General features: G+C 40.9%; 1 protein-coding gene across 1 annotated transcript in view; it reads left to right on the plus strand.

Annotated features, from left to right (window-relative positions):
* atr (ATR serine/threonine kinase) overlaps positions 1-26,977 on the plus strand; it is a 103,918-nt gene that overhangs the window by 35,226 nt on the left and 41,715 nt on the right. The window contains exons 13-27 of the mRNA XM_041175621.1: positions 391-562; positions 4,513-4,683; positions 6,826-7,020; positions 7,987-8,172; positions 10,459-10,551; positions 10,649-10,779; positions 14,281-14,424; positions 16,338-16,431; positions 16,949-17,074; positions 17,376-17,582; positions 19,703-19,816; positions 22,014-22,129; positions 22,559-22,679; positions 23,377-23,514; positions 24,353-24,560. Coding sequence (XP_041031555.1) covers positions 391-562; positions 4,513-4,683; positions 6,826-7,020; positions 7,987-8,172; positions 10,459-10,551; positions 10,649-10,779; positions 14,281-14,424; positions 16,338-16,431; positions 16,949-17,074; positions 17,376-17,582; positions 19,703-19,816; positions 22,014-22,129; positions 22,559-22,679; positions 23,377-23,514; positions 24,353-24,560 — 2,216 coding nt within the window. The remainder of the gene's footprint in view (positions 1-390; positions 563-4,512; positions 4,684-6,825; positions 7,021-7,986; positions 8,173-10,458; positions 10,552-10,648; positions 10,780-14,280; positions 14,425-16,337; positions 16,432-16,948; positions 17,075-17,375; positions 17,583-19,702; positions 19,817-22,013; positions 22,130-22,558; positions 22,680-23,376; positions 23,515-24,352; positions 24,561-26,977) is intronic.

Here is a 26,977-nt window from a genome sequence, read left to right on the forward strand (position 1 = left end):
CATGTGTGGGGATTGTGTGCTCAAGCATGATTTGACAATGCTGTGGCACAATTTTATTGCAGTACAAACCTGTTGTATTAGTGATCTGCCTTTAAGCAGATGATAGAAGTCACAGTGAGCCATAATGTTACCAATGCATTAAGAATCCAGCTTTTAAAGTTCCAGTCAGAGAAAAGCCAATAGCATGGACATGGTTCTTGTTGATTCCTCCAGGCTGCCTCGAGATTAAAGTGCAGTTACCAGCAGGTAGAGTGCAAATCCACCCTCATTTGATAAGAAATGTTTTTACTCTAGTTATATGCATAAACTTTTAGCAATAATTAAAGCATTTCTACACATAAGAATACACATATATATACTGTCCTTTTCCTTTTTAATGTTGTAAAACAGAGCTGCCAGAGGAGACCTGGTTCCATTAGCCCTTTTGCACCTGTGTCACTGTTTATTGTCCAAGTTCACATTTGTTGCTGGTGCAGCTTATACAGAGATCAGAGCACTAGCAGCAGCCAAAGGTATGAAGCTGCAAGCCTTCTTTAGCCAGTACAAGAAGCCCATATGCCAGGTAAGACTGAGTGGATACAGTTGATATGCCTATACCATGTTAACTGTATAGTATTTATTTTGTTTCCTGTAATATGTTGTATCCGTTAGTCATTTGTTGATGGGAAGTCTCATTCCAACCACATCTGTGATTCCTCTGATGCCCTACAGTCATGTCAATAATTTCCAGTTCCCTGGCCCTAACTGCTCCTCTTCACCATGGACATCCAATCCCTCTACACCTCTATCTCCCACCAAGATGGTCTAAGGGCTCTCTACTTCTTGCTTGAACAGAGATCCAAACAATCCCCACCCGCCACCACTCTGTCTGGCTGAACTTGTTCTCTCATTGAACAATTTCTCCTTAAACTTATCTCACTTCCTCCAAATAAAAGTTGTAGCTATGGGTACTCACATGGGCCCCAGTTACGCCGGTCTCTTTAGGGGGTAATTGGAACATTCCTTGTTCCAGTCCTATTCAAGCCCCCTCGGTACATTTCAGTACATTGATGATTGTTTCGGTGCCGCTTCATGCTCTTGTCTGGACCTGTAAAAATTTTATCAATTTTGCTTCCAACTTCCACCCCTCCATCACCTTCAAATGGTCCATCACTGACACTTCCCCTCCCTTCCTTAACCTCTCTGTCTCCATTTCTCGTGACAGACTGTCCACTAATATTCATTACAAGCCCACTGACTCCTATAGCTACCTCGACTGCAGCTCCCAACACCCTGCTTCCTGTAAGGACTCCATCCCATTCTCTCAGTTCCTTCGCCTCCATCGCATCTGTTCCGATGATGCCACATACCAAAACGGTGCTTCTGACATGTCTTCTTTCTTCCTTAAACTAGGTTTCCCACCCACTGTGGTTGACAGGGCCCTCAACTTTGTCCGACCCATCTCCCACGCCTCTGCCCTCACACCTTCCCATCCCCCCAGAACCATGATAGGGTGCCTCTTGACCTCGCCTTTCACCCCACCACCCTCCTTATTCAAAGGATCATCCTCCGCCATTTCCGCCAACTCCAGCATGATGCCACCACCAAACACATCTTCCCCTCACCCCCCCGTCAGCATTCCGTAGGAACTGTTCCCTCCGGGACACTCTGGTCTACTCCTCCATCACCCATAACACCTCATCCCCTTCCCATCGCACCTTCCCATGCATTCGCAGATGGTGCAACACCTGCCCCTTTACCTCCTTCCTCCCCACCATTCAAGGGCCCAAACACTCCATTCAGGTGAAACAGCACTTCACTTGCACCTCCTTCAATTTAGCCTACTGCATTCGCTGCTCCCGATGTGATCTCTACATTGGAGAGACCAAACGCCGATTGGCGACCGTTTTGCGGAACACTTTGGTCTGTCCGCAAGCATGACCCAGACCTTCCTGTCGCTTGCCATTTCAACACATCACCCTGCTCTCATACCCACATGTCCGTCCTTGGCCTGCTGCAATGTTCCAGTGAAGTCCAATGCAAATTGGAGGAACAGCACCTCATTTTCCGATCAGTCTTCCGGGCTTAACATTGAGTTCAACAACTTCAACCATGAACTCTCTGCTCTCTATTCACCCCTTTTTTTTATCCCTTTTTTAAAATTCATTATTTTTTATTTACTTTATTTTTATTTCCATCTTTATTCATTGTTTTATCCCCTTTTTATCCCTTTTTCTACCTTTTTTCCCCTAACGACCATCCCCTCTCACCACCCCATCCTCAAAAGGGCCACCTGTAACTTGTTCCGTGTTGTTGTTTAACAGAGTACTTACCCTTGTTTTGCTACTCCCACATTCTGTTTTCTTAACTTTATCCACTATCAGCACCTTCTTCAGCCCCCACTACTACCATTAACACTCCCTTTGTCTTGTGTCAGGACATCTTTGTCAGTCTCTCCTTAGCCCCCACCTATTGCTGACCTTCTATCCAGCTTCACCTGCTCCACCCCCCTTAAACAGTATAAATTTCATCACATTTCTATCTCTCTTTAGTTCTGAAGAAGAGTCATATGGACTCGAAATGTTAACTCTGTTTCTGTCTCCACAGATGCTGTCAGACCTGCTGAGTTTTTCCAGCATTTTCTGTTTTTATTCAGATTTCCAGCACCCGCAGTATTTTGCTTTTACTGCTGTAAACCAATTGTTTTCAAACTTTCAAGTGCGGGGGACTGCTGCAATTATTAAACCACTCATTAGGACACACCTCTGTCCTTAATTCTGAAAGCTTATGATCCAGCGGGTGCGTGGTCTCCTCCCCGCAGTTACTATTGCTGCCTCAGAGGAGGGGGAGCTTACGACCCCAAAAGCTATCTCGGGGTCGCGACCCACAGTTTGGGAATCCCTGAGCTAGGGAACAGAGTTTGGAGCAGGGATTGAAAATGATGGCTTTAATCTTCCCAATATTTAATTGGAGGAATTTCTGCTCATCCAGTGTTGGAAGTTGGATAAGCAGTCTGATGGTTTGGCAACAGTGGAGGAGTTGAGAGAGGTGATGGTGAAGTAGAGCTGTGTGCTGTTAGCATCTACATCAAATTGTGATTCAGATTATACACCAACAGACAAATGCTTTTACTGCTAAATTGGTAAATGAACAGTAATGAGTACAATCTTTATCTTTTAAATATAATAAGCTTTTCAATTGAAATACCAAAATAAAAAAGTCCCTTTTCTTACAGCAGCCTGCAAAATAAGATGAATTATTGGAACATGGCAGCTCAATTCTTACAGTTTGAAATGCTAACATGAAGCCTCTGATTAGTTTCATATTTCTGATGGTCTGCAACTAACTGACACCCTGGTTGTAATTCAGCTAAGATATACCCTGAATTCCTCTGAAAAAATCTGGAATAAAGGACATTAAATCCATGAGGTTCTGAACTTTGGAGCTGCTAATCAACTTGCCCAAGATCCTCATTATAAGTGCTTGTTGACAATGAGAGTGCAAATTACTTAGGATGTTTGTCCCAGCTACTTTTGAATAGTGCATGATTGCAGGAAACTAACATTTTGCCCAGCCAGTTTTTCAGTTATTCCTGATATTATTGTTTCTGCACAGCCATTGTCATATTAACGTCTCCCTACAATTCAGCAACAACAAAGTACATGCTCTGACGAACGCATGTGGTTTGCTGAACTCTAAATGTGTGAATCTTTTATTCCTTGCAGTAACTAAGTTTAACTCCTGAGCGCTGTGACCAACAAAATAATTTGTTTCCAAATAATTGTGAACAAAAATGCTTAATCTTTATTACGCTCCTATTTTCCTATGCCTAAATGTACCATTATAGAATTTCAAATATCCAAATATTGAAAAGTTTTAATTTGATGTAAATGTGTAACTTTATTGGGAATGTAAATATATTAATAATTACAATTTAGTATGTAATTAGGCAAGGTTAAATAAGGCCATATTTGCATCAGATTGGGTGGGATTGTGAAGGAAAGATAACCAAAAAGTATTGCAAGGTTAGGCACAAAACCTTTTTTTAAATGATTGATTGTTTAAATATGGCTGGTTCATGGTGTTTATACCTCACGAGTGTTTCTTTGGCTGTTGGGACATCCTGGAAATGTGTAAGGCACTATATAAAGTGCAAGTTCTTTTTCTGGTCTGGGCAGTCATGCTTACATACAATTCTATACTTTGCAGTCACAAAACCTTTTCTATTAGAAATATAATTTGGATATCGAATCTTGCGCCATTGCATTCCTAGGTAACGAACTAGAGAAAATGCAGGAATGATCATTTTAAATTTTAAAAATACTATAAAATTTAGCCACATGATGTTCAAACTTTTATCATCTGCAATTCTTCAGGGTATCAGTTATGCACCGATATAGCCAAACCTATGCTGGGTGTGATTTTTACTCTGGGTATGACCAGTGTTTCAGATTTATATGGTTTTGAGAGCCCAACTATGCAATCTTATTTGTGCATTAATCTGCTATCGCTAATATATTGTTTATTTTGCAGTTTCTGGTGGAATCATTACACACAAGACAGCTGGCAGCCAGCACTAGTATTGAGGGTCAGAGTAAAGAACTGTGTCAGCGAGAGGCAGATCATCAGCGGCAGATTACACTTGGCATCTTATCTGAAGTGGCTCAAGTGTTTGATTTTCCAGATTTGAATCGCTTTCTCACTGTACGTAAATATTGTTGTGTTTCTCTAAATAGTAATTCTTCTGTAATGAGGCATACTGGAAAAATCATTTAACATAGTAAGATTTCATTGTATGGTATTTAAGCAAAATATTAAGTAATCAACAAGGCTAGGAATTTTAAAATCAAGACAGGAGTCAGTGTAGGTCAGTGAGCACCAGGTGAATGGGACTTGGTTCGCATTAACATGCGAGCAGCAGAGCTTTAGATGACCTTAAGCCTACAGGAGGTAGAATGTGGGAGACGTGCCAAAAGAGTTGGAAAAGCCAAGACTGGAGGTAACAAAATGAATAAGGGTTTCGGCTGCAGATGAACAGAAGGGGTGAAGTTGGGCAATGTTATGGAGGTGAAATTGGCAATTTTACTGATGCTGCGAATATGAGAAGCTCATCTCAGACTCAGTAATTTAATTTATCTCTTGAGAATTTGAGATTAGAATGATAAAGTTGCACATGTCTCTTTCAGAGTTGAACTTATGTTAAAATTTTTCAAAATGAGTGGTGGAAATTCAAATTTCATAGAAATTTGGACAAATGCTTGATTTTCTTTTTGTTCTTGTAGAAACCGCAGTTTTTTTTTTCCCCTACTGATGATGGTGCCACATTCCTCTTCGTGTGCGAGGCTGCATCTTGACACTAGGGAGACTACCCTAATCATGGAGGGCGTCACTTGACATCCACTTGTACTTTTAAGGCAGGGGTTGTTGGATCGTAATCACGAACAGGAATCCTGGCTTATATTGAGGCCAATTGTCACCTTGGGTTGAGATGAGCTAACTCAGTAAAGACTCCCTTCTGCACTGTACCAGATAGGGAGATTGTTCTGTATGGATTATGAGTTCTGTATTGATGAGGAAACCACAAACTGTGGTGTCTAGTGTTTTGGAAAGGATAACCTTAATTGAACCATTTAGGAATCATGTGGAAATGCATAGTTTTGACCTAATTCAAACTTCTCCAAGTGTGAATGGAAGCTTGCTTTTTCCCATTTTGATTCATTATTGACATGATCGAGGTGTATGGATATTCCAAAGAAATTAGGGATATTTTAATAATGAGTTGAGAAATAGTGGCCCGTAACTTCCAAGCTCTGGGGCATCGTAACTTAGGGGGGTGGGTGGGTAACCCAAAGATGTGCTGGGGAATCCAACCCTGCAGAGGTCCCCAGGTAAGGCTTACATGTGAAGTTACATCTTGTTGGGCAATTGCTCTGCAATGGGAACCATCCGAAAGTACCATGTAAATCACAAACTTTTGATGGTTCAGTCTGTCTCACAGTCATTGTTACCCAGAAAATGTTAGAAGAATCAAAACCACTTCCAACTCCTGGCTAAGTATAATACTGCCCGACCACCTGACCCCTCCACTGACCAACCCCTTATTGACCACCCAATCCTGATCATCCGATCGTCCACTGACCATGTGACCCCCATTCGACAACCCTCCTCCCTGACCAGCCCTCCCACATGACCACCCACCCTTCCCCACCCCCTCGAGCACCTGATCCTCTCTCCTGACCACCCAATCCTACCACCTCCTCCCCCCACCACCACCGACCACTCAGCCCTCCCCCCACACCCACTGACCACCAGACCACTCTCCCAACCACCCAAAGCTTCCCTCCAACCAACCAACTCTCCCTCCAACTCTATGCCCCCCCCCCCCCCCCACCACTGACCACCAGACCTCCCCCAACTCTCGCTCTGACTCTACACTCCCCACTGACGCCCCACCGACCAACAAAACCCTACAACTACCCCCCGCCTACTCACTTTACAAACTTACCTTCTCCTTGGCTTCTCAAAGTGGCTGCACCTTTAAACTTATTTGCTTTACAGTAGCTAGTGTCATAAAAAAGGGGCATGGCTTCCTTACCTCCCTTGACAGAAGGCCTCAGGAACTGAGGCTGCACTGCACTTTTTCGCCAGGCCTGATTTGGAAGGTCAGGCGAGAAAGGAACAGTGGCTTTCAAGGCAAGAAACTAGGAACAGAGTGGCAATCCAGCTCTGCCACTTCACGGAAGTTATGGGTCAGTATTGACTCTGAGCTTCAATTCCTTATGCTCGACAAAAGGACATTCTTCAATCTGTACCGATGTATGATGTAAATTGCATTTTGTTTTTCAGCGTACCTTGCAATCTCTGTTGCCATATCTGGCTGCAAAGGCCAGCGCTGCTACTTCTTTACTGATCCGGACCATTGCAAAACAGCTGAATGTTAATCGCCGAGAGATCTTGATCAACAACTTTAAATACGTTTTTTCCCACCTGGTTTGCTCTTGCTCAAAGGATGAACTCGAGTGTAGTCTCCATTATCTCCAGGTAAAAAGAGTATGTTTATATTAAGTAACAAGGGCTTTAAGTATGGCACTGCTGGCTAAAAATAATCTGGTGGAGTCAACTGATGAGAAGAGGTTAAAAAATGGGGGCAGAGGTTATGATCTAAAATTGTTGAGTTCAGTGTTGAGTCAAGAAGGCTGTAAAGTGCCTTATTGAAGGGTGAGGTGCTATTCCTTGAGTTTACATTGAGCTTCATTGCGATGGTGTGGGAGGGTGGAAAACTCCTCTCACTCTCACTCTGAACCCTCTGCCCTTGGCCTCCTACACTATTCCACTTTCCTGCCTTCTACCCCATCACAGACCTTCCTTTTGTTCTTCCCCCTCCTCTCCCTTTCTCTGCCTTTGCGTTTGCTTAAAGCCTGTTACATCTCTTAATATTTTTCAGTTCCGATGAAAGATCATTGACCTGAAATATTAACTCTGTTTCTCTCTCCACAGATGCTGTTTCTGTTTTTATTTCAAATTTCCAGCTTGTGCAGTAGTTTGCTTTTCATCAGCTTTAGACCTATCATGATCTATCATGATGGATCTCAGAGAACCTGTGAGGACTCCTGAAAAAGCAGGCAAACTTCCAGGTTTCAGTGCTCCATTGACCTATTGGCGCAGTACAAATGGGAGTCAGGAAATCATGCAAAACATCCAACACCTTCTCTGGAGACTTTTAAAATATAATTGAGAGCCATCTATAGTTCATCAGTAGCTGGAGAAACATCTCCATTCAGCTTTCAGAAACACCCTTCAGTTTATTTTTTCCTGTCTCTTTTCCTTCCATTTTTTTTTTTGTTTTTTAAATTTGCTTTGCTAGTACTTTTTGGCATAATGTACCCTTCTCCACCCAACGAATAAATGGTTTTATTCCAGTGACAGGAAAGAAAAGTTGTCCACTATGTATTGTTTCATGGTACCGGATATTTGTTTCTGTTTCTTACGGATGTGTTCTGTGTTTAGAATGAAACCGAACTGGAACTGGGCAGCCTTCTTAGACAGGATTTTCAGGGGTTACATAATGAACTATTGCTGCGTATAGGGGAGCACTTTCAGCAGGTTTTCAATGGACTGGCCATACTGGCTGCTTCTGCTTCTAGAAATGATCAACACCAAGCACCCAGAGACATTACTTCCCCAGAGCTAATGGTAAGAAAATGTAGCACATATATATATCTATTTTAGTTTGCTCTTGTAGACGTGCTGGTTTTAAAATACAAAATACAGTAAGCCCCTGCGGCTCAGTCAATATTGTTTAATTTTAATGTTGTTCATAAAATGGGGACTGAATATCCTTCTAACGTTGCAACATTCACAGTAACATTGTTTGTCACAGACGTCTTGTCCTGTGGCCTGCATGTCCCAAATGCGCACATGACACTTTCCCCACTGCTGTTGGGGTCAGTGCACCACCCCTGGGGACCTCTTCTGTTGCTTCCCTTCCCTCTGCTCCTGGTCTCGTTCTGTTCCTGTTCCCGTCCTCAGTCCTGAAGTCCCTCTTTCCTGCTCAAATCCCATTCCCACGCTCCATTCTCACCTTTAAAGTCCAGGTGTCTGCTGCCACCACCAAGGGACTTCTTCAGCTGACTCCTCGTCCCCTTGCACCCGTTTCCGCTGTCAGCAAGCACTGAATTCCTGGGACAAAAACAAAAATACCTGGAAAAACTCAGCAGGTCTAGCAGCATCGGTGGAGAATAGCACAGTTGACGTTTCGAGACATCAACTATGCTCTTCTCCACCGATGCTGTCAGACCTGCTGAGTTTTTCCAGGTGTTTTGTTTTTGATTTCCAACATCCGCAGTTCTTTGCTTTTATCTCTGAATTCCTGGGACTTCTTCCGAGCTCCCTGCACCAACCAATGTCTGCCACTAGATGGAGCCTAGTCAATCTGACACCAGGCAGCTGGTGAGTAATTTTTTTAACATTTATATTGTATTTCTTTTATATATTTTAAAGGCTATTTAATTTAAGAATGTAGGCATTTAGGAATGTACAGAATTTCAATTTAGCTTTTTTTTGTGATAAGAAAGGTCCTGAAGTACTTAACTACAGTATTACCATTATATTTAGTGATATATTCTACTTCACAAGTTATTTCAGATAGGAATGCATAGTGCTGCACATGTACGGTACAGTATTTCAACTTGTACGTTGTTTTTTTCTGGGCAAGAACTGTGCGAAAGAACTTAACTCCGGTTTTAGCATATGGGAACCTATGATTCACCAGAAGTCGTTTCACTTAAGTCGTGATTTTCAGGAACGTAATCACAACTTTGAGTGAGGACTTACTGAGTAATTCCTTGTTTAAAGTTGTAGTTGTGTTTCTGAAAAATGCAACTTTATATGAAACAGCTTCAGATTTTGCCATCACAACCAGTGTAAAAGCTATATTTATATTCTGTAGACCCTTTCCCATAAGGAAAATAAATTAAAACATTATACCCTGTAAGTTGAAATATTGTACATTCCTGAATTCCCATATTTGTAAATGAAAACTTTAAAATATAATAAATATAAAAATATAAAAGAAATATGCTCACACTTTCTATTTATATCCTGCAGGCCGACTTTCCCTTTTGCCGCTTCCCTGGCCAACTCTCCCACTTGCCCACTCCTTTCCTGAAACCTTGCTGTGAGCAAGGGCTCAGGTGATGGCTAGCGAGAGGGAGGGAGGGAGTGAGAGGGGCTGCAAGTGGGAAGGTGGGGAGGGAAGCAGCGAACAGGAGAATTGGGCAGGGAAACGGTGAGAGGAGAAGTCCTTCAGCCAGCGGGGGAACATCTCAGCCAGCGGGGGAACATCTCGGCCGGCAGGGGGAGCGTCTCGGGCGGCGGGGGGAGTGCCTCGGCTGGCGGGGGAGCGTCTCGGCCGGCGGGGGAGCGTCTCGGCCAGCAGGGGAGCGTCTCGGCCAGCGGGGGAACATCTTGGCCGGCAGGGGGAGTGTCTCAGCCGGCGGGGGAACGCCTCAGGAGTAGGAGAGGTCACTCCAAATCTCTCCCACTCCCAATCGGGTCAAGCATGTTCCAGCAGTCCTACTTTGAAACGACGGTAAAGTGGAAGTCTTGGCGATAAGTGTGCATACTGGCCCTATTATATCTGCAACTTGAAAGTAGAATGACACTGAAGGAAGCAACATAAAATAGGGCCTGACTATATCATAATTTAAGGTTTGGGGATCTGTGATTACTAATCTATTTGCAAAGTGGTCCTTCGAACAAAAACATTTCAGAGACACTGCTCTAGCCCAATGAGCTGTTGTTATATAACTTGAATCTTGTTGAGTATTGGCTGTTCAATTGCCATGACTTGAAATTAAAAATAGTGATATGAAGTAACAAACCCCAGTTAAGTCAATATTCCAACCCATATTTTGTCTAACGTTAAAACATATTAAGAATCTATTCTACGTGTTTTAAGAAATTTTGATTTTTTTCTAGGCGGACTACTTGCAGCCTAAACTGTTGGGGATTCTGGCCTTTTTTAATATGCATCTACTGAGTTCCAGTGTTGGAATGAATGATAAAAAGATGGTAGGTAAATTCTTCACTGGCATCATATAGTTTTCAGATAAAGCTTTTTGAGGAACTTATACAAAATCAATTATTGATGCCTTTTTCATATTTACAGGCTATGAATAGTTTAATGTCATTAATGAAATTGATGGGACCAAAACACATTAGTTCAGTCCGGGTAAAGATGATGACCACCCTGAGGACAGGCCTGCGATATAGGGATGAATTTCCTGAATTGTGCTGCAGGTATGCTTTGAAATGCAGCTTTCACTTTCAACGAATGGAAACACAAAGTTGGATTTTATTGAAGTTCCAACATTTAAAAGAAAAACGATCCTTTTAAAATAAACAAACTCCTAATTATAACTGATAAATAGAAATATTTCTTTGGAAGCTTGCTTTGAATCTTTTTGTTTTCATTGGAAGGGCGTGGAATTGGATAATTTGTACCAAAGGGTATGCAATAGTTACAGTTTATACTTAAATTGAAGTTATTTAATTCAAATTATCTAAATTATTAATAGTTTTAATTATAATACTTAGATTAAATTATTGGCTATTTCAAATTCTTTTAGTGCCAAAAATTACTGAACTATCAGGAACAATTTGTAAACTTTGGAAAATGGCTTTGTTGTGTGCCTTTGTCTAAGTTTGCAAATCAATTGTATTTTTAGAAAGCATTTTAATTAGAAATATTTTTACTTTGTCTCAATTTTGCCTTGTTAAATGCAGTTTGAGTCTCATTTAATGGAGTTTTCTCACTTAAGCACATTATTAATTTTTCCACCTTTTCATTTTTTTCACATTTTGTTATTTGTTTATCGGAGGAACACAGTTTATAAAGAAAATGTAAAATATAATGTTCTTAAAAAAAAAGCAGCAGTAGCAAAATAGTTTGATTTTTCTAATAGTTTAGGATTGTTGAAATGAAGTTTGGATTTGTTTAAAAGGCTTTCAATAAAATAGTTATACTGTAGTAGGTTACAAGAAGAATGTATTTGGTACCTAAACCTCTCCTTCATTAACATACCTTTAGCACAAATTATTTGTTTCGTTTACATTAACAATAAAGTTAAAAGTACATACAGTCACTTACTGCTTTAGAGAATTTTGCAATATTTAGTCACTGATGAAATTCCTGCCTGCCAGTTTTGGAGAAAATGTCAGCAGGAGTATAAAGCACTGTTTTGCCCACTCAACAGTGGTGCTGGCATTTCATCAAAAATTAGCAAAGAGACGATGTCTCACTGCTTGCTGCTTGTAGGAAAACTGAACAAAACTGTGCACAATCAGTACAAGAACAACTGAGACTCTATTTAAAAAACATGTTTTGTCATATTAAACAAACATGGAAAATGTTGTGAGTTTGTGGTTTTCTCAGTGTTTCTATAGTGCAGAGGACATTAATTCATTAGTACAATACTACCACCAGCAATATCATAAAATAAACAAGGTCATACTGCCGCTCAAGGCGATATGGTGAAGTGTTGCTGACCTGCATGTTAACTTACTGCACATTTAATTATACTTGTTGTCTTCCTGAAAGTATGTACCTTCTGGTACCATACATGTGTGATACATGGACACAAAGTGTCACATTGTGTAGCATATTTCTGTATTTTTGGCACGCTCAAGAAGACTCATTGCAAGTACAATTAATTTATTTTGAAATCATACCTCTGGCGTCCCCCAAGGACCTATCCTTGGTGCCTTGGGTTCCTTCCTATTTCTCATCCTTGTGTTGCCTCTAGGCAGAATAATCAGAAAATAAAGCATTCGTTTTCATGTGTACTCTGATGACACCTAGCTCTACCTCACCACCAGTTCTCCTGACTTCTCCACTGTTACTAAATTATCAGCCTACTTTTCCAGTATCCAGTACTGGATGAGCAGAAATTTCTTCCAATTAAATATTTAATGACTGAAACAATTGTTTTCGGTCCCCACTCCAAACTCTGTTCCCTAACTACCAACTCCACCCCTTCCCTTGGTAAGTCTGAAGTTGACCCAGACTCTTCGCAACTTGCTGTCATATAAGACCCCTCGGGACCAGCTTCTGTTAACATATTTGGGTTATCACTAAGACTATCAATTCTATATCTGTAACATTGGCCGACTTGGCCCCTGCCCAAACTTATCTGCTGCGGAAACCCCCATCCATGCCTTTGGTACCTCTAGACTTAACCATTGCAACAAACTCCTGACCAGCCTCTCGTGTTCTACTCTCCATAAACTTGAGGTCATCCAAAACTGATGCCCATGTTCTTACCCACACCAAGTCCCATTCACCAATCATCCCCATGCTTGCTCACCTACTTTGACTCCTAATCGAGCAGTGCCTAGATTCTAAAATTCTCATCCTTATTTTCCATTCCCAGCATGGCCTCACTCCTCCCTATTTCTGTAATCTCTGGCCTCTCCACCCTCTGAGAATCTGTGCTCATCCAATTCTGGCCTCTCGAGCATCCCCTAGTGCAAGTGGTGGACTTGCCTACAGCTACCTTGGCTTTAAGCTTTGAAATTCTGTCAATAAACCTCTTTGCCTCTCTGCATCTCTCTTCCTCCTTTAGAAACCATCTTAAACCCTATCTCTCACCAAGCTGAGGGCCATCTTCCCTAACAATGTTTTATGTAGCTAACTGCCAAATTTTGCTTTATAACGCTAAAGGCGTTATATAAATACAAGTTGTTACCGTTGATGTGAATACAAGTTGAAACAAAATCAATTTTGGTACAACAGCCAGAAAACTAAAAGTCAGGTGCAAATCTTGTCCATAGTTGTAGAAATTAAACAAGATAGCAGATAGTGATACAAGACCAGCCCATAGCAAGATGACCAAGGGAGTCTAAATTTGCTTCATTAAACCAAACATGGCTTCACTGTTATAATGCAATGGGATTGTCCTTCTTATATCCAATGCTGATAGAGAAGGTGTGCCTTTTCCATGAACACCTGTGAACAATGAAGCAATTTATAGCAAGCATTGATTGTTTAAAAGAAAGCTTCAGAATACTAAAGAGCTGTCAGTGACAAGTGATAGAGGCTCTCAGTAGATGCCAATAGTTAAACAAGTCAAAGAGAATTTTGTGGAATGTCAGGAGCAACAAAACCTGGTCATTTCCCAGAAAGACAGCAATACAAATGTTTGCCAGGATAATTGAATATTCAGAGAAAGCTAAAGGAAGTAAAGAAATGTAGCTTTGTGCATAATTTTTGCATTCTTTCCTCAACTGCTTTTTGCTCCATTTAGAGCACAAAGTAATTGTTTTATAACCATATTCTCTTTTAACCGTAAAGTAATACTTGTCCCACAGGAGTACATGAACAATATTGTATAACATTGCCATTGAAGCCTGAGACAGCTATGTCAGCGAATCACTCGCTGGCTCGTGAGGTGCTTCCTTGGTGATTGAGGGAGATACAAGGCTAGAAAAAAAATCACACCTAAGTTTTTATATTTATTTTTATTTTCTATGTTCTGGCAACTGCAATGGTTTTCCAGCATGGAGACCTAGAGGGAATGGTATAGAATGGAATCTTGAAATAACTCCTTTGCACTATCCAAGCACCTTAACCTTGTCTGTTCTAAAATTTATCATTCTTATTTCTTGAATGGATTTTTTTCCCCTGAGTTATGCTCGTTCACTTATTTTCTCCTTAGTTTTCATGGTTTATTTTCTTTTTCATATAGGTTTAAAAGGTTTCTTATTTAATTGAACTCTTTTAATTAAACCTCTTGCTTTCAGAGCATGGGATTGTTTTGTGCGCTGCCTAGATCCCAGTTATCTGGGGGCCCTTCTCAGTCAAGTGATTGTGGCTCTGCTTCCTCTAATGTCCATTCAGCCAAAGGAAACTGCTGGAATATTTCGCTACCTTATTGTGGAGAATAGGTAAATTAACTCTCTCATTATTTGTTTGATTTTTTTATTAATTTGGGTAACATTTAGGTTGCACTCAATGATCCAGATTTTGCAGTGGTAATAATGGTGGGACTGTCAATGTTTTCTGTCATTACTCCACTAAAACTGACAGCAACTTCAAGTGTTCTCACATGCACAGTTAAACATGAGAAGTTGCCGTCAGTGCTTCTCTGCTCCTCCAGAGGGTGCACTGTTGAGGCACCCCCAAACCCCCAAAGAATACAATCCCTCAGCAGTCAGCAAATTGATTAAAACCTTCAGGCTGCTCGCCTCGCTGTAAAAACGCTTGAAAACATTACACTAAAATAAAAGCAAAATACTGAGGCTGCTGGAAGTCTGAAATAAAAACAGAAAGTGCTGGAAAAACTCAGCAGGCCCGGTAACATTTGTGCAGAGAGAAACAGAGTTAATGTTTCGAGTCCAATGTGACTCTTCAGAACTGAAGGAAGAGACTCGAAACGTTAGCTCTGTTTCTCTCTCCACATCTGCTGCCAGACCTGCTGAGTTTTTCCAGCACTTTCTGTTTCTATTCTTGAAAAAGTTGCATCCTGTTGAATGAGGTGTAACTGAATTTTTAAAGCACACTAAGTTCACAATTACTGCTAACCACCATCTCTGCCCCTGAAAAGCTAATTTTATATTTGTCGAATGTCAAATTTCTCTGAAAAGTTCCACATATTTTAAATAATTTTTAAAAGCTTTTTAAATAATATTTTAGCTTCTATCTTAATCCAATTATTATCATTTTATTTTGCTATCTGAAAACTTAAATTAAAATTGAAGGGATTTAGTGCTTTTAACTTCCTGCTATGTTGTCTGTGAGAATATTTCACTGTGATTGGTCACTTACCCTACTTGCTGACATCACTGCCACTGGATGCCTGGAGATCCTCTTGACTTGGTGCCAGATTTAAATTGCTGTAAGGAAAGGGAAGTTCACACCACAGAGATCACAAAATCTTTCTGGGCAGCTTTCTTTGAGGTCAGGCGTCGCTTCATTGCTGACCACAAAATTCGGTATTATTGTTGTAAAAGGAATGTACTGATTGATGTAGAAGCATTTTTTTTGCTAACTTTATAATTAACAGATCAGGCACAAACAGATCATTGACCTCACCTCTCACTCTGCTCTGCCAACAAAGACAACATCTTCACAGATCTAGGCCCATACTCTTAAACTGTCTACAAACAATCAACCTGCGCCCTTCCCCACACCACTACTTTAAAGCTTACCTCTTCAACTGTGCCTTCAGCACCTCTATTAATTATGTTCGACTCAACTGTGAAGCACCTTGCAATATTTTGCTACAATGAAATAACTATAAATTCCTGTTGTGTTTGTTGCCATTATTTGTAGTAATATCACATAAACTATCCAGAAAAAAAAGACTTGCATTTACATAACGCTTCTTATGACCACCAGACATCTCAAAGCACTTTACAATATATGGAGTACTTTTGAAGTGTAGTCGCTGTTGTAATGTAGGAAACACAGAAACACAGCTGTGTGCAGTAAACTCCTACAAACAGCAATGTGATAATGATGATCCGTTTTTGTGATGTTAATTGAGGGAAAATTATTGGCCAGGATACCAGGATAACTCCCCTGCTGTTCTTTGAAATAATGCCATAGAATCTCTTGCATTCACCCAAGCAAGCAGATGGGGCCTCGGAATAACTTCTCATGGGAAACACAATACGTCTGACACTATTGTACTCCCTCAATACTGCACTGAAGTGCCAGCTTTGATTTTTATGCTCATGCCCTGGAATGGGACTTGAACCCAGAAACTGATTCATGGGTTAGAGTCCCACTAGTTGAGTCACAGCTAACAAGGCATGTGTAGATGTAATCTAAGCAACTTTCTTTTTGGACCTTTCAGAGCTGAAGTAAAAGATTTTCTCCATGAGATTTACTTTTTGCCAGAACACCCTGATTTTACTGAGGTCCAGAATGTTCTGCAAGATTATAGAAAGGTGAGCCTTTTACTTTAGTGTGCTAGTAACTGATCTACTGATTAAAATTTCACTAAAAATGTTGTAGCTAATTCATATGGGGGTGAAGAATTATAATGAGAATTATATGAGAGTTAGTATCAGCATGCTATTTGATCATGTAGAATTACGCTAAGCCTGACCTATACTCGCCCATTGTCCACACACAAAAATACAGATCCAAGATCTAATCTCAAAACACCAAGTTAAGCATTTGTATAGGTCCTTAGAAACTCATACATTAGGACTGCCAGACACAGGATTGGTCCCCTCCCCATCTGGTGTTACTAGGCTTTCACTACCCTAATGACGCTGGGAATCAATCAATGAACCAGACTATTTGTGAATTAAACTTTGAAAATAATTCAAAGATATTCCTTCAGCCGTCATGTAGTTAATAAACTCCAGAAGCTACTTTGAACTTTTTCTTGATTTCTTTGGTTAGGTGGTGCTAAAATTTACGTCACTAATTTTTTGTTTTATGTGTGCTGTTTTATAGGAAACCTCTAAAAGTACAGATTTACAAACTGAACTGCAACTGTCTATGCGAGCTGTTCAGCATGAGAATGTAGATGTCCGTATACATGCATTGACCAGTTTGAAGGATACTTTATACAAGAAACAGGTACACAATTTCAAACTGATGGCTTTAAGCCTTTAATGCATTGTCTAATGACAAAACTGCATATGATAAATTCAATATGAATTGTGGCAGAGGAACTTAAGCTTGTAAGTGATATGTCTTACAAGTTATGATATACTTACTATGCATCATAACAACTTAAACAAAGAGAAAATAAAGTTTCTAACAAGTTTCTGTGGTTCCTTAGCATTGTGTCTATAGACAGGGTGATGTTTTAACATAAAGAAAAATTAATTACATTTGAAAATAGGAAAATGGTCATTAGATCCTTATTATATTTTAGGAACAATTGGTAAAACTTGCCACAGACAGTGAGACCGTAGAGCCTGTTATCTCTCAGTTGGTGATGGTGCTTCTGAAGGGTTGTCAAGATGCAAATGCACAAGCTAGACTTTTGTGTGGAGAGTGCCTTGGTGAGTTGGGCGCAATAGACCCTGGCCGATTGGACCTCATGACCAGTAACACAGAGGGAAAAAGCTCTACGTTTGTGGTAAGGAACCATTTGAATTTGAGCGACTTCTACCTCATCTCATACTAATTTAGGTCTAACCTAGAAAATTTATTATAAGATTCCATGTCTTATGAAACAACAGTGTTAGCAAGGATTTACAATGCATGCTGAACCACAGCATAAGACATCACAGGTACCACTATACAGAAATATCCACAGTATTACTTGCATTTTAAATGAATCGCTTCCAGTTCCTCATGTTAAGTCAGAAGCTGCTGCTAGGTTTTGGCTGCAGGAGTACCTCCTCTTCCAGGAGAGCAAGAGATTAATTCACGTTTTTCTTGCACCCTCTCCCCTCACAAAAGGTCCTTTTTCTCTATTTCTTTCTGTCCTCTTTTTCCTCTTCCCCTCTCCTCTTCCTTCTGCTCACTGCTTTTCTCTTCCTCCTCCAACCTCTTATTTCCTGGACTGCTGTGCTGAAATAAATAGTCCAGAATTAGCCTGTAGGAGGTCTGGCGCTGGTGCATCTTGCCATTGTTTGCGCCAAGATTTTTCCTTTCCTCTCCTTTCCCTTTCACAGTTACTTTATTTGCCTCCAGATTTTTTTTGTTTAACACATTTCTGCCTGTATTTTGTAGCAATTGTACTGCCATGGGTAGATTGGTGAAGGTAGAAGTAGAGCCCTTTCATCTGTCTCAGAGGGTAGAAAGACTTGGGCAGAATTCATTGCAGCCAGCATTAATACTTGCAACGTATTGACTTGCAGGAGGAATGGTTGAAACAGATAGGCAATATCTGTTCTCTTTTCCAGGGATGGAATGTCTGATCCCAAAGGAAAAATCAGTATAATTCACCCATCTCAGACAGTAAATACAAATAAGGTGTGGCTTGAGACTTTGGACTTTTTGGTTGGCAGTTAAGTTCTTAAATGATTCTGAGGACCTGAATACTCAGAGTAGCTGAAAAGTGAAGAAATTTAACTGAACAGCACACATTAAAAACCTTCACTGGTGTGAGCATCTTGCTGACTGGGGGCTGATTCAGAAGTTTATCCAGTCCTGAACTTGGGTGTACACGGTATAATTTCAGATGGGACCCTTAGTTTTATTAATAGAAGTAGGGGCATAGAGTATAAAAGCAAGGAAATTATGATAAACGTTTATAAAGCACTGGTTAGGCCTCAGCTGCAGTATTGTTCTCAATGTGGGCACCACCCTTTGAGTAAGGCCCTGAGAGAGGGTTCAGAGAAGATTTCCTAGAATGGTACCAAGGACAAGGAGCTTCAGCTTGTGGAGAGAATGGAGAAACTAGTGTTGTTTTCTTAGGGCAGGGAAGTTTAGGAGGAGTTTTGATAGAGGTGTTCAAAATTGTGAACAGTTTGGGTGTACTAAAGGAGAAACTGCTTCCAGTGGCAGACGGCTCAGTAACCAGAGGATACAGCTTTAAGATGATAGATAAAAGAACTAGGTGTGACAAGAGGAACTGGTTTATTGTGCAGCGGTTGTGGTGATCTGGAATTGCCTGAAAGGGTGTTGGAAGCAGATTCAATTATAAAGGGTGTTGGATAAATACTTGAAGGGAAACATGATGAGGCTATGGGGAAAGAGCAAGTGAGTGGGACTAATTGGATAGCTCTTTTAGAGAGCCCACACAGACATGATGGACAGACTGACCTCCTTCTGTGCTGTATTATTCTATGATTCTATTTAGCTTGTGTTCATTTACTTGCATTTTCTGTTAATTTGTTCCACAAGAATAGCAGCCAAAGCTGAAGAATTGATTGGCTTTTTAATTGAGGAATGCTTTAAGTAGTGTGCATGAGAGGCACGAAAAGAGGGCAAGAAAATAATAGAAAATAGTTAAGAGGTAATTATAAACTTAGTGCACTGTAAAAGGGTACTATTAGTTTTTAAGGCATTTTTTTAGCTCCAATTGGTGCATAATGTCTGCTGGGGTGAACTGCTATCTGAAGTTATTTGAAAAATCAGGTTTTGACTCAAGCTTCTTTAGTTGCTTGAAGTTCCTTTTAAGAAAGTTAGAGTGACTCATTTATTTTACTAAAATGAACTGAATTTCCATTGTATTAATTGAAGTGATAAAATGTTAAAGTATAACTTGCATTAAATGCATTTGTTGTTTTGTAATAACTTTTATGACAGGCTGGTGTGGAGGACCCCAATTTTGCCCATCATTTATTGATAGAGCTGACAAGAGCCTTCCTTGCTTATGCAGATAACGTTCGAGCTCAGGACTCAGCTGCTTATGCCATTCAGGTATGGAAACAGCTGCCTGTCTGTACAGACTTGGCAGAGAGGTTTATGTAATAATGAGCCAAGTTATTTTTAGAGAGAGAATATTAATTAACTTCTTTCTGAAATTGTTTTGCAGAAGGAGCAGGGTAGAGTTAATAGCAAACTATGGAGCAGGGAAGAAGTATAAATTATGGAAAGCAATAAAAACACATTCATGATTAGGAGTGAACATACTTTCATGGAGTGTGATGCATTTAACCACCAGTTGTGTTTACTAGATCAGGTACTTGGCAATCTGTAGCGTCAGCAAAGAGAATGCTTCAGCCTTGACCTTGTCACCCTTGGTTAAAAAGAACTGTCTTATCTAGCAAAAACATACAGAACATAAACACAAAACAACAAATGGTTCGTAAAGTGCAAATTGGTGATGTGTGTATTTTGTTTTAAGAAACTATTTATAAATTTCATAATTTCTATTTTTGCCACTTCTCCCACTCTCCAACCCACCCTCCCCGCTCCTCAAAGTGTTAGAGTTCTAGTAGCGTATAGCTTCACAAATTAAGCTTGGAAGATTTTGTGGTAGCGTTTGACTGCTAAGAAGAGTGCGCTAGAGCCAAGATCTCTCCTGGTGTCCCCATACATACAGCATATGTGTGGCATCCAAGATATTGGCCAGGCGAGGGCAGTGAGCAGGGATGTGATGGGTTGAATGGCTTCCTTCTGTACTGCAAATATATGGAATTCATTGGATTATGTCAGTGGAAATATGGCAAGCTTTCTCCTTCCAGATGTGCTGAGGCAAATATACTGCCTGTCAGTCGAAAAGTTCCACTAAACCAAGCACAGACTGGGAATCAAACTTGAGAGGGTCTGGTTTATGTGGTTCAGCTACACGACACTTTTACCAACTGGATAACCACAGGTCAAAAGGAACCATATTTGAATAAAATGATCTGGATTTCCTTGTTACTGCAAAACGGCATCTAATTGGTAATTAGGAGCAGAGTTATTGCAAATGGCAAGGAGTTGAGGTTGCGGCTAGATATAACTTGCTGGACTTTCTGAAGTTAGCAATTGACATTTCTGAGCTAGGTACTTGAATGTGACTAATGTTCGAGTTGCAATTTGTAACTTTGTACACACTGCAGTTGAATCACATCGAGAGGTATTTCTATTGGGCGCAGTTGGGCTAAGGGTTACTTTTGTTTCAGTGGACCAACTGGGAACTGTAATTGTCATCACCTTAACAGGTGCCACCAGTATGATCAAACAATAGGCCAAATTTTCTGGCCTCTGGATCGTTGGAGACCGGACGTGTGACTGAAGGTGCACAATGGGCCCTGTGAAAGTCCTGACCCATGGACCTATGTGGGAATTGCCCAGGAAGTTTCAACTTCCAGTGGTTAATTGACCTGCTCTGAGTTAGAGTCAGAGACTTTGGACAGTTCCACAGTACTTAACTGAATAGTTACCCAGAAAACAGATAGACAGATTGAAACGTGGGTAACTCCAGAACTGAACCGTTAATCTCTCACATTGACCTCCTGACAATGCTGCTCCCCTCGACCTGGCTAGCCCCTGACCCGATTATCCCATCCTGACCCGACTAAAACCCCCCTGCCCCAACTGACCACCCGACTACTACCCTTAACCAGATCTGCAGACCTGACCACCCTCGCAACCCCACTACTGACCACCTGACTATCCCACCCAGACTTGACTATCCTCCTGACCAGACCTGAGTACCCCTCCCAACCTGACTACCCACTCGCCCACCCTGCCCACCTTCCCACCCTAGCCACCCTAACCATTCACTCATTCATCCAGCCGCCCACTCACTCATCCATTCAGTAACATGCAAAGACTGGACATTTAAACTTACCATATGGCAGCTAAGAGGGGAGTCTCCTGTCTTCCCCCAACTCTGCAATGATGGAGTTCCCCGAGGAAAGCTGCGTTGCACCTTTTTGAGAAAGTGGATTCGGAAGGCCCTGGAAGAAACGCAAAGCAGCGTTGGGTCAGGGGAATTTATGAGCCTAGCGGCACCCCAAAGATCATTGCCACTGCTTAGAAGATCCAGGCCATTATCTCTCAGAAACTGTAGCTGGTGAAAATAGGAGTGCTTGGTAAGCGATTACCTTTAACATTTCATGGGTTTTGGCAGTGCGGTTGAAGCGTGGGGACATTTTGCTAAAGGTTAACAAAATTGAACTTTCAGGAGCTGCTACAAATTTATAAATGTAAAGAAGGGAAAAGCGATTGCCCAGGACGTAGGTTGTGGAGGAGCTTTCCAGAGCATGTGCAAGAAATCTTGGAGCCTCATCTAAATACCAGGTCTGCAGTATTCTCTTGGCACTTTTCCAAGCAATTTGATTGAATTGATGGTGTGTTTTGTTCACAGTTGCAATTTTTAAGTGTTCCTCAGCAGTGGAAATTGGGAAAGAACTTCACCTACACTTCTCAGTGTATATTTACGGGTAGCCACAGGTGAAGTTTACACATGGCTCAGGATTACTTAATCTTGATACTGTTTCTCTGTTTTTGTGAGAAGTCCTTTTCTTTTTGCTCATTGCCTACAGCTAAAATCCATTTTAAAAAAAAAATTATTAATCAAGGAAGTGTTTAAGTGATGAAGTAAATTTTGCCCATAACTTCTTAAAAAAAAGGTTTCACAGTAAAATTGTCATTGAAAATTAATGTATAGTTTTTCAGATATTAAGATGCACAAATTTTAAACAAAAGGCAGTTGTTTTGCTTTTAAAGGTATAAAAGCTCTCAGAAGACTTGCAATTGGGTCAGCATCAAGAAGCCATTTTATCTTGGCAAACATGACAGAAATTTTGCAGAGTGGTCAGCAACATGGGCTGGATACCTTACAACCAAGGTGAGCATGTTGATGAGATTGGCATAAGAAAAGGCTATTCAGAGGACTTATCTTGTCTGTTATTTAGATCTACATAGAGGACTAATTAATAACACCTAAGTAGTTCGCTCATGTAATATTTTCTGCAAATGTAGATGCTAGAACCTTTACTGAGTTAAAGTAAGGAGCAGTTCCAATACAATGTAAACCTTAGAGCTATCGCTCCACCTTTGTACATCCGTTTTAGTCTTGCATAACATCAAAAGGTCATGTTACTATCAAAATTTACTTGATTTGTCCCAGTAGGGGCCTAAAATCTTCAAACAGTCTGTGAAATAACATTCTTGAATTATGGAATTATTATGGGATTGTGATCCATGGTTAGAGTGAAAAGTGCACTGTTTTCTGATAGGTGCTATATCCAAATGTCCCTGTAGTAGTCTATGATGCTCCTACCCCATCACCAGCTGCCCCGCCTCTGCAGTTTGTGTTTGATAGCTTGTTGCAATCCATTTTAAAGTTTAAACATAAACCATAAATTGTTTACCTGTAATGGCTGTTCAGCGACTTCATAAACTAATGATTTAAACTTGAATTTGTAGAAAGAGCCCATAAAGAACTCATTTTCAAAGACAAAAACAACTTCTGGAATTGTCAGTTCTTTTAGCTGCAGATTTAATACATGTTTAAGTAAATATCCTATTGTGTGTTCTTTCAGGTTCGACATGAGCTAGCCAGAAAAGTATTTGACTGTTGCAGTTTTATTACAAAACATGACTTTAAAGTGACAATCTATCTGCTACCTCATATTCTAGTCTACGTTTTGCTTGGGTGTAATGAAGAGGATCAACGTGAAGTAAGAAGCCAGTAACTATATGCTAATGCCTGTGGTTAATATACATTTAACAGATCATGCTTTATGATGATCATAGCCTGCTTAAGTTTTCCACAAGAACCATAGCTATAAAACATTATATATTAATCAGCCAGTTCTATGTTGAGAAGAGAAAAAAATATATTTCTTATCAAACATTATTAGATTTCAAAGTACAGATTGGTCATGCTCTGGGAGCTAACCCAAAGTGTACCAATTCAGCAGTCCCTTCCTTGTTTTAGTGTATAAAAGTGCAGTGAAGTTTACCTGGATCAGGCCATCCTCATCCAATGTCCAGACTTTTGATTGGCAGAAACAAAAGACATAAGTACATTACATAATTACATCAGTCCATGCAAAAAGAATTCCAAATCTTAAATTTGAGCAAATGGGAAGGAAAAGATTGGCTAGGATATATTTAAAAAACAATATAATTTTTTTAAAAAGATAATTAGATGAAAATAAAACCAGGGTGAATAGAATTGAAGTTTTAAATTAAAGTTGTTTTAATTGTTTTAGTCATGGAAGGTTAATTTAGAAAATAAATCTGCTTCTAACCTTGCAGCAGTTTTATTACTGAATAATTGTTTAACATGGTGTGCAAGATAAAATTTTATGAGATTGTCCGGAGACTCATTTCTTGAATCTATTGGCAATCTTAGAGCTAAAATGTTGAGCATAAAAAGCTAGTAATCAATATTGAGTTTAGCTTCAGTCTGATCAAACCCTGTGCTGGAAGATTTAATTGGTTTCGTTTTGCGTCTTGTTGAAAATGGACTGTAAATAGTTCTTGTGAAGAATCTTTTTATTTCTTCTTCAGGTGTATTCAGAGATGATGGCTGTCCTAAAGCATGATGAGGCTTCGGATAGGAGGTTGCAGGACAGTGCATCAGATCTTAGTCAGTTGAGTACGCAGACTGTTTTCTCTATGTTGGATCATCTTGCACAGTGGTCCAGGCATAAATTACAGGCTCTGAGCTCGGAGAAAAGTGGTAGCAGATCCAGCAAGGACCGAGGGGGCCCTAATGGTGAGTCTGTAAAAGATAACACACATTTTTTTGTTTTAATTCATTCATGGGCTGTGGGCGTCGCTGGCTAGGCCAACATTTATTTCCTATCACTAATTTCCCTTGTTCAGAGGCATTTAAGAGTCAACCACATTGCTGTGGGTCTGGAGTCACATGTAGGCCAGACCAGTTAAGGACAACAGATTTAAAAACAAAAAACTCCAGATGCTGGAAATCCAAAACAAAAACAGAAATACCTGGAAAAACTCAGCAGGTCTGGCAGCATCGGCGGAGAAGAGCAAAGTTGAAGTTTCGAGTCCTCATGACCCTTCAACAGAACTCAGGACAACAGATTTCCTTCCTTAAAGGGCATTAGTGAACCAGATGGGTTTTTACAACAATGGACAATGGTTTCTTTAGACTTTTAATTCCAGATTTTTATTGAATTCAAATTTCACCATCTGCCGCGGTGGGATTCGAACCTGGGTCCCCAGAGCATGACCCTGGGTCTCTGGGATACTAGTCAGTGACAATACCACTATGTCACAACCTTGCAACAATAAAGCGCTGCTGGGAGCCGGCAGCTCTGGTTGCTCAGAAGCTGTGGGCAGAATTGTTAGAACGGTATGTGGGCACGTGCCCAACCCTATCGGATACAAAATCGCGCGAGATAATGCCTGGCGAGGGTCCCGACGTCATCCTGTGCTTGCCAGATATTTCAGTTGGCAGGCGTGCGCAAAAATCGGAAGCACGCCCGCCAACAGTTTAGAGCAATTTAGTGTAATTAAAATTGCAATTGCCTCTGATTTTTCGTGGCCCGTCTAACCTTACGGTTGGTGGACGGGTGAATCAGCCAGGCGGACTTTGCATTTTTCCCTTGGATGAGGTTTCCATTATTAAATTTTTAAAAATCTATGAACAGCATTTTTATTGCGTATATCTTCAGGTGGCTGATTGTGATGCGCAGACGTTTTTTTCCTAATTTTAAAATCTTTTCTTATTGGTTTTAAAGTCTTCAGCTCCCTGAGACAGCTCCTTGCCTTCAGGGAGCTTTCTGTCAGCGCACACCCATGTCCACGCTTACATCAGTGCCTGCTCTGCTCCTGTTCCCCACCCCAGCAGCGCTGAGCTTTTCAACTTGCATTTCAATGTGGCGGGCCATTAATTGGCCAGCCGACGTGAAATTGCAGTCGGGGGCCAATTGTGGTCGGTGGTCCACTCCTCAGCCAATCCCTGGCTTACAATCAAGCCCACCTGCCAACCTAAGAACCCTGCCCTATTTGTGTGAGACATGTCTAGCCATTTCAAAATGTAAAGTACACTTGACCATTTAAAAATAAATCATTAGAAGTAATTGTGGTCACAACTGCAGATTGTTACTTTATTAACTTGCAATAATTGTAATTAGTATTTTATTGTGCATCAACTATGAATGGAGCTTTCTGGCTGTTGATGCCCACTTGCCAATGGTTAGTTGTCAAAAAGCAGTGAGGAAGTAAAACTGCTTCAACAAAATCCAAAACGTGCAGTTAAGTAAATGGATAGAAGTAAATAATTTTAATGTAGTAATCTTGGGTGAATAATATGGGGGCGTGGACAGAAGGCCCCCTCCTCCCCGGTAACCACGTCAGCATAAAGCCAACTGACTCCATGCCGAGTAGCCATGCAGTAATAAAGCGCTGTAGGGGGCGCCGGCAGCCCCATCGGTTCCAGCAGTGCCAGGAGGGCATTAGCAGCAGCTGCCAGGACTGCAGCTGAAGAGAGGAGCCCAAGACTAGGATCCCCAGAACAGATAAGTCCAGGGTCTTGGGCCAGGAGAGCTTGGGAGCATTAGGGAAGGGGCAGTGGCGGAGAGAAGTTGGTTTTAAGAGAAGGAGCAGTTAGCAAGGTGGGGGGTAGGGGTGGGGTACTGTCTAAAGGGGGCTGCCATTCTCCGCCCTTCAACCAGAGATTAAAATTTGGGCTTCCTGCTCCAGCCCTGCCGCCCACACTAAACATATAATGGCATGGGCAGTGTGTTATTTGGCTCAATAAAAGGCTCCTTCGACAGCAACTTCCAAACCCACAACCACTACCATCTAGAAGTTCAAGGGCAGCAAATAGATGGGAGCACCACCACCTGGAAGTTCCCCTCCAAGCCCCCACCATCCTGACTTGGAAATATAGCACCATTCCTTCATTGTCATTGGGTCAAAATCCTGGAGCTCTTTTCTTAACAGCACTGTGGATATACCTGCACCACATGGTTCAAGAAGGCAGCTCACCACCACCTTGCTAAGGGCAACTTGGGATGGGTAATAACTGCTGGCCCAGCCAGCAAAGCCCACATCCTGTGAACGACTAAAAAAAAACAAGATAACAAGCTTAATTGACCCTTAAATGGTCATTTTAATATGGCAGGCAGACTGCCGATTTCAGTGCCCACCTGCACGTGCCCC

The sequence above is a fragment of the Carcharodon carcharias genome, chromosome 2 (genome assembly GCF_017639515.1).
Source record: "Carcharodon carcharias isolate sCarCar2 chromosome 2, sCarCar2.pri, whole genome shotgun sequence".
Classification (NCBI taxonomy): domain Eukaryota; kingdom Metazoa; phylum Chordata; class Chondrichthyes; order Lamniformes; family Lamnidae; genus Carcharodon; species Carcharodon carcharias.